We start from the raw sequence: 6,272 nt of genomic DNA on the forward strand, positions 1-6,272 counted from the left end.
TAGGTGAGGCTGTTGAAGTAACCGCACTGCAGATTATCCATGTCAAAGTAGTGTTCATTGCGTAGATACAATTGACTGAACTAGAGATTAATTCGGGGCTGAGACATATTGATGCAAGTAAGCTGAAAGCGCATACAGAATCCAACAGGATGATTAGCTAATTAACTGACAACATGAAGGAAAAGACACATGGACTCGAGATCAATATGGCAGGAGCAGAATCTATCTAAAATCTAAAGCAGATGCATGCGTGCATGTTCAGTACTCCAAGGTCAAGGCTAGTTGATCCTGGTGGCGTGAGCCATGAGCACTCGCTCGAAACTGGGATTCAGCAGCACCTTGACCACGGCGAGCGCCTCCTCCTCGCTGCGGATGTTGGCGCGAGTCTCCAGCATCTTGGTGAAGGGCCCGTCCCACTTGCCGGTCCTGTTGGCGCGGAGGATCTCGTAGGACATGGTGTCCCAGTGCTCGATGTAGGGCAGGTGCTCGGCCTTCACGCGGGCTCCGCTCTCCCATCCGTTGCTGACGGTCTCGTGGATGGGCTGCAGCCGCTGGGCCTCGGATAACATCACCTTGAGCGACGCCAGCGCCCGCTTGAGCGGCTGGTGGTCGGCGGTGGTGGCCGGGTCGTAGGCGAACATCACCTGGGCCGCGTGCTGCATGGCATCCCGCCCCAGCGGCACGTCCGGCAGGTTCGCGAGGCCGCCGATGAGCTCCTCGTAGCTGTCGCCGAACGGGAGGGGCGTGGACGTGGCGAACAGGTGCTCGTGGCCAGGGAAGGCTTGCCAGTCGCCCCTGCCGTTGGTGAAGCCGGGCAGCGAGAGGTCGTGGGTCTGCATGCCCACGGAGGTCTTGCCGTCAACAGGGGCGTGGCCATGAAGATTGACGACGATGAGTGCAGGTCCGTCGTCTTTGGCATCAGCAACTGCTCCGGCGAGAGCGAGCATGAGGAACAGGAGGAATGCGGCTGCAGCCATGGCGATCGATCGAGATGTGTTTCTGCGTCCCTCTCTTCTCCCGGGAGCATATATGGGGGGTGGCAGAGTCGCAGAGGAGAAGCACGCAGTTCGCATTGCACAACGGCGGTTGCTAGCTTTTAGTACTGCAATGAAATCAGCAAAAAGGGCGTGACTAGTAATCTGTTGGGGTAACTTTTTGACCGGCATCAGTCGCGTGGGAAGTGAAATGATGGTTTCGGTCCCAACCCCCAGTCCAGTGTGTGTGCGATTCAGTAGTACTCGTACAGAAGTGATCATGTTGACTGGTTTAGTGGTTTCCCTCTCTTTATTTCAAAAACTCCACCTTGCAATAGAGATGAATTTACTCATGCAAAATAATACTTCCTCCGTCCCATGATGGTTGTTTTAGATTTATCTAAATTCAGATGCATCTAAACAGTAAATAACATCATATACATCTAAATTTTGATAAATCTTAAACAAGTTTTATGAAACGGAGGAAGTACGTTTATTTCATAGAACCAGTAGTCTAGAGTACTATAATATTCCCAACTTATATGCTAAATAAGAAGTGCACAAATTGTTATGGCAAACTAGTAGAGTAATGCGAGGGCGTCATTTTATTTAGTGAACGGGCTCCACCCCAAATATACTAAGTAAAACATCATTTGGACATGAAATACATGTATCCATCTTCAACCTGTAGACTAAACATGCATAATGCTATTTGCAAGACATTATATAAGTAATTGTATATGTGGCTGTATATAATTGTATATATATACAAATCTTCAGATGTTGATATTTTTTATGTTTAAAATATCAGATGTTAATATCAGATATGTAACTTCAAAGAATAACTAATATTTTATTTAATTACTATTTGACGACCAAAACAATATGTACATCTATGAGAATTTTTGCATTCTAATATAAAATTCTTGGCAGGGATGAATACTACAATATAAGTTATCTACTTGGATAGGTGGACCCATTTAACAATTATTTGTTAATCTTATACAAACCTTTTTTCCTTCTCCTCTTTTCCAGTTTGTTCGAAAATACATGATGGTTAAGACATGTTTCTAATCCAGAACGTATAGATTTCACAAAAAATCTATAGAATATGTTGCTTAAAACTAAAACTCATGGAACTGAAAACAATAATTTACTACTTTCCGTCTTTTAGCACTGACAGCATGCCTTTTATTTTAGATAAATTTTGAAACACACTTTTAGATAATAGGTGCGTCCACACATATGAGCCAAAGATAATTTTCCATGCACTAATAACTTTGTCTATTATTCTATTGTACTCGGCCTCTACCACGCCTTCACTCCTAAGCTACACCCTTGGTCTGGTGTAAATCTTGTATCATGTAGAATGGTTGTACCGGTTAGAATATAGTTCGATAAAAAAGAAATACCTTAGTCAGTCATTGTATTATAGAATTTTTTCATTTTCATACCTCAATCAAGGAACTCACCAATATTTTTCACCCATGCTCCCCCTCGACCATCCGATTCGATCGATTTTTTCGCCCACGGATTTCGTCTGACCTAAAAACCTTTATATTAAGGACTTCCGAAGACTTCCTTGAGGAGAGCGCCACAGAAACACCGAAACAGAGCTAGAACCAGCAAATATTGGAGTGGGGGTGGGGACTCCTCCGGAGCCACCCGGAGGGATCTCCACCTTCTCCAATGTTTCCACCATCATCACCATGATGAAGAGGGAGTAGTCCACCTCTTGACTACGGGTTTGTGGCAGTAGCTTGATCTATTTTTCTCTTGTTTTTCATAGATCTAATACCATATGAGCTGTCCAACATAATTAATTATGGTCATATATATAATTATGGTCATATATGTAATTATGGTCATAATTAATTATGGTCATATATGTAATTCCTATGTGCTGAATTTTTATTATATTATATTGATGTATGAGATTGGAACCTATTATGTGTAAAATGTGTTGATAGATATATCATGTACCATGTTCTTAAGTACTTGTTCTTCTCCAATTTATATGCAAGAGCATGTGTGGGGAGAAGTGTGTATTAGATGAAGTATCATGGTTGTAGTGATTGAATGGTGACGATAATTCAAGATCTACTATGGTATTTACCTTTCTTTTGCTATCTCACTAGGCATAAAGTGAATTCATGTGCTATAACTATCATGTGATAGATTGATAATTTTGTTTGTTCAAGGTAGCATATTTTTAATTCAAAATATTATGTCAAATTACTTAAGCTATACTCTGTTGATTCTTATTTCAAGATTGCTTGGAGTTTTTTCTTTCTCGAGGAGTATAAAAAAGATGTGTTGCATCATCTCTATATTAGGACGTGATGCCCATATAAATGTTTTGCTTTGCAGGTTATGATGTGATGCCCACCTTGTTGACAACCACACGGTGGAATTGGGAACACGAGATAAAAACTTTGCTTTGCAGGTTGCTAGAAGAGGAGAAGGAGAAATAAATTCTTTGCTAAATTCCTAGAAAGTTTGATATAAACACTCGAGTTACCCTTGTGAGAAAAAAAATTTGCTACATTACTCTTCACTTTGAGTTCCAACCAGTTGATGCACACAAAGTTGTTACCATTAACATCTTACCGGGCAAAAACAATAGGCAGTGTTGAAGCATCACAACTGTTGTCCGCCACATATAAAGGGACCTGACGAGGACTTGTGTATCAGCAGTATCCAGCGCTTCTACATGAAATATCTCTCTGTCAATGTCAAATGACTTTTTAGATGTCTAGAAGGGTTATTGTACCTATAGCTCACCGAAGTTGAAACATTTTGTTTGATGTATGTATATCTCATAAAGGTGATTTTTTTAGTGAGAGATAATGTTACTATCGATAGCGAGTTGTCTATAGTAATTTTATCGGTCTCAAAACCAACCCGCCAACTCGGTTTTTTCAGAGATAATTATAGGGATAGGGTGCGTGCATTCATATGGGTGAATGCACTAGGCGTAGCTATGTACAACTCAGGGGAGGTCACCGTCCCCAACTTCTAGAGAATTAGTGAAGGAATTTTTTACATGGCTTGTAGTACATTTTTTAGCATTTTGCCCCTCAAGATCATGAAGTTTTGTGTTTTTCCCCCTCTCTCTCCCCCCCACCCCCAAATATTCTACCAAGCTCCACCACTGGGTGAATGCATGTTCGTGTATGTTAGCGTCTGCATTGTATTGTTTCTGAAAAGGTGATGTTAACTATAGTTGATTATGCGCAAAGATTGGCACACACATTCATGTTGTTTATCTTTCCAAGCTAGTGAAATGCAAAAAAAGAGCATCCCATGTAAGATAGCCGCGACATCAAACAAACGACACGTAACCCACAACCTAACCCCTTCCCCGTACGGCGGCGCCACGCCACACCAAGGAGCCCCCCGCCAGCCGCCTCCAGCCCCTCGCCCACCTATCTCCCTTACCACCATCACGGGGGATGCTGTCGGGAAAAGACCGGGTGGTGTGTCGGTGGCGGTGCTTCTCTGTCGACACGGATGTCCCCTCTTCCTCTTCGCCCTTCCACCGATAGTGCCGTGAGGTGGCGGCAGCCCGCGCGAATCTCGCTGGCTGCAGAAGGGATCCAATCTGGGCTCGAATGCGCTCAGATGGACGTCCTCCTTTGCAGTGGTTGTACCTTGTCGGCCATGGAGACGACAAGCGCTGGTCCTCATGTGGCAATTTCGTGGCATGAGCAAATCGGGGGCTCTAGTCTCGGTCATGTGGTAGTCGCTCCCTCCTTCACCGGAAGTGGTCGGCCCGTTGGAAGTGGCGGATCCATGATCCCACTTTCAGTACCAACGGCGAGTTGGGGAGGCGTGGATGCCCGTTAAAACCGTGAAATGACCCCGGTCATGGAGAGCGATGGTGGCATCTTCGCGTTGTTACCCTGTTGAATGCATCACTACTGCAGCCATTGTGTACTTTTTCGTGCTACTCCGAGGTAACCCTAGACCCAGGTATAACAGATCCAACGATGGTGACGCTTTAGGCGTCGCTCTCCCTCTTGGGGGCATTATTTTTAGAGCAGCTACTGGATGGTCGAGGAAAGAAGGTGAAGCGGTGTACATCTACCTTGTCGATGACGCCGAGTCTCAACGGCATGGCGCTCCGGGTGTTGGACGTGATTTGATGGACTGTAGCAGGGTGGAGATGTTTTGTGGCGTAGTGGCGGCATCCATGTCAGGCCTGATGAGGGCTACGGATCTTGCCCCTTAAGAGCATCTCTAGCACATACCACAAATCTCAAACCTCAAATCCGCATATCCAGGGCACCACAACGCAGATTTGGGGTTCAAAAAACACGAACACAGTTTAGATACGGCATATAAAACTGCAAATTAAAAAAAACGCACGCAAGACGGAAGATCAATTCGTTCGGACAGTTCATGCTTACATTGACCCTAAATTCAACTACATTACGCCAAAAGAAACTTGAATTTCCTAAATCCGAGTTGAAATCCACCGCCACGGGACATTACAACAAAATCGGCTTCGGATACTCACCGGAGCCTTGTGCCGTCGCAGTGGCGCGTCAGAGCGGCCTCCTCACTCCTCGTTGCTGACGAGGTCGATGAAGACGCACCCCTGCTCCTCGGCGATGTGCTTCCATTCAGCGGCCTTTTCCGCATCTTGCTGGCTCGAGCGCTCGACGATGCCGACCACCGTGGCGAGGTCGTGCTCCTCGACGAAGTCGCTCGGCGCGAGCCCCGCGTTCACGCCGAGCTACGGGAGGACGAGCTTCAGCTGCTCATCGTCCATATACTCGTCGGGGACAAACTGCGGGAGGCGCGGTGGCTCTGGCTCCGCGTCGACCACCATCTTCACCGCCAACGCCTTCGACGGGTGATGATCCACAAGTATAGGGGATCGCAACAGTCTTCGAGGGAAGTAAAACCCAATTTATTGATTCGACACAAGGGGAGACAAAGAATACTTGAAAGCCTTAACAGCAGAGTTGTCAATTCAGCTGCACCTGGAATCAGACTTGCTCGCAAGAGTTTATCAGTAGTAACAGTTTTATAGCGATAGCAGTAGTGAAATATCGACAACGGAGTAACAAAGACAGCGAGTAGTGATTTTAGTAAACAGCAGGATTAAAATACTGTAGGCACGGGGACGGATGACGGGCGTTGCATGGATGAGAGAAACTCATGTAACAATCATAGCAGGGCATTTGCGGATAATAATAAAACGGTATCCAAGTACTAATCAATCAATAGGCATGTGTTCCAATTATAGTCGTACGTGCTCGCAATGAGAAACTTGCACAACATCTTTTT

General features: G+C 45.3%; 1 protein-coding gene across 1 annotated transcript; it reads right to left on the reverse strand.

Moving 5' to 3' along the window:
• Positions 1–278: 278 nt before the first annotated feature.
• On the reverse strand, positions 279–977 carry LOC124657143. Its single transcript, XM_047195744.1, has one exon. It carries the CDS (start codon positions 975–977, stop codon positions 279–281), a length of 699 nt encoding a protein of 232 aa, XP_047051700.1.
• Positions 978–6,272: the final 5,295 nt, after the last annotated feature.

This window comes from Lolium rigidum, chromosome 5 (assembly GCF_022539505.1).
Source record: "Lolium rigidum isolate FL_2022 chromosome 5, APGP_CSIRO_Lrig_0.1, whole genome shotgun sequence".
Taxonomy (NCBI): Eukaryota; Viridiplantae; Streptophyta; class Magnoliopsida; order Poales; family Poaceae; genus Lolium; species Lolium rigidum.

What these genes read in the sequence shown, in the direction of transcription:
- LOC124657143 (XM_047195744.1), bottom strand. Translation starts at nt 977, where the DNA reads ATGGCTGCAGCCGCATTCCTCCTGTTCCTCATGCTCGCTCTCGCCGGA.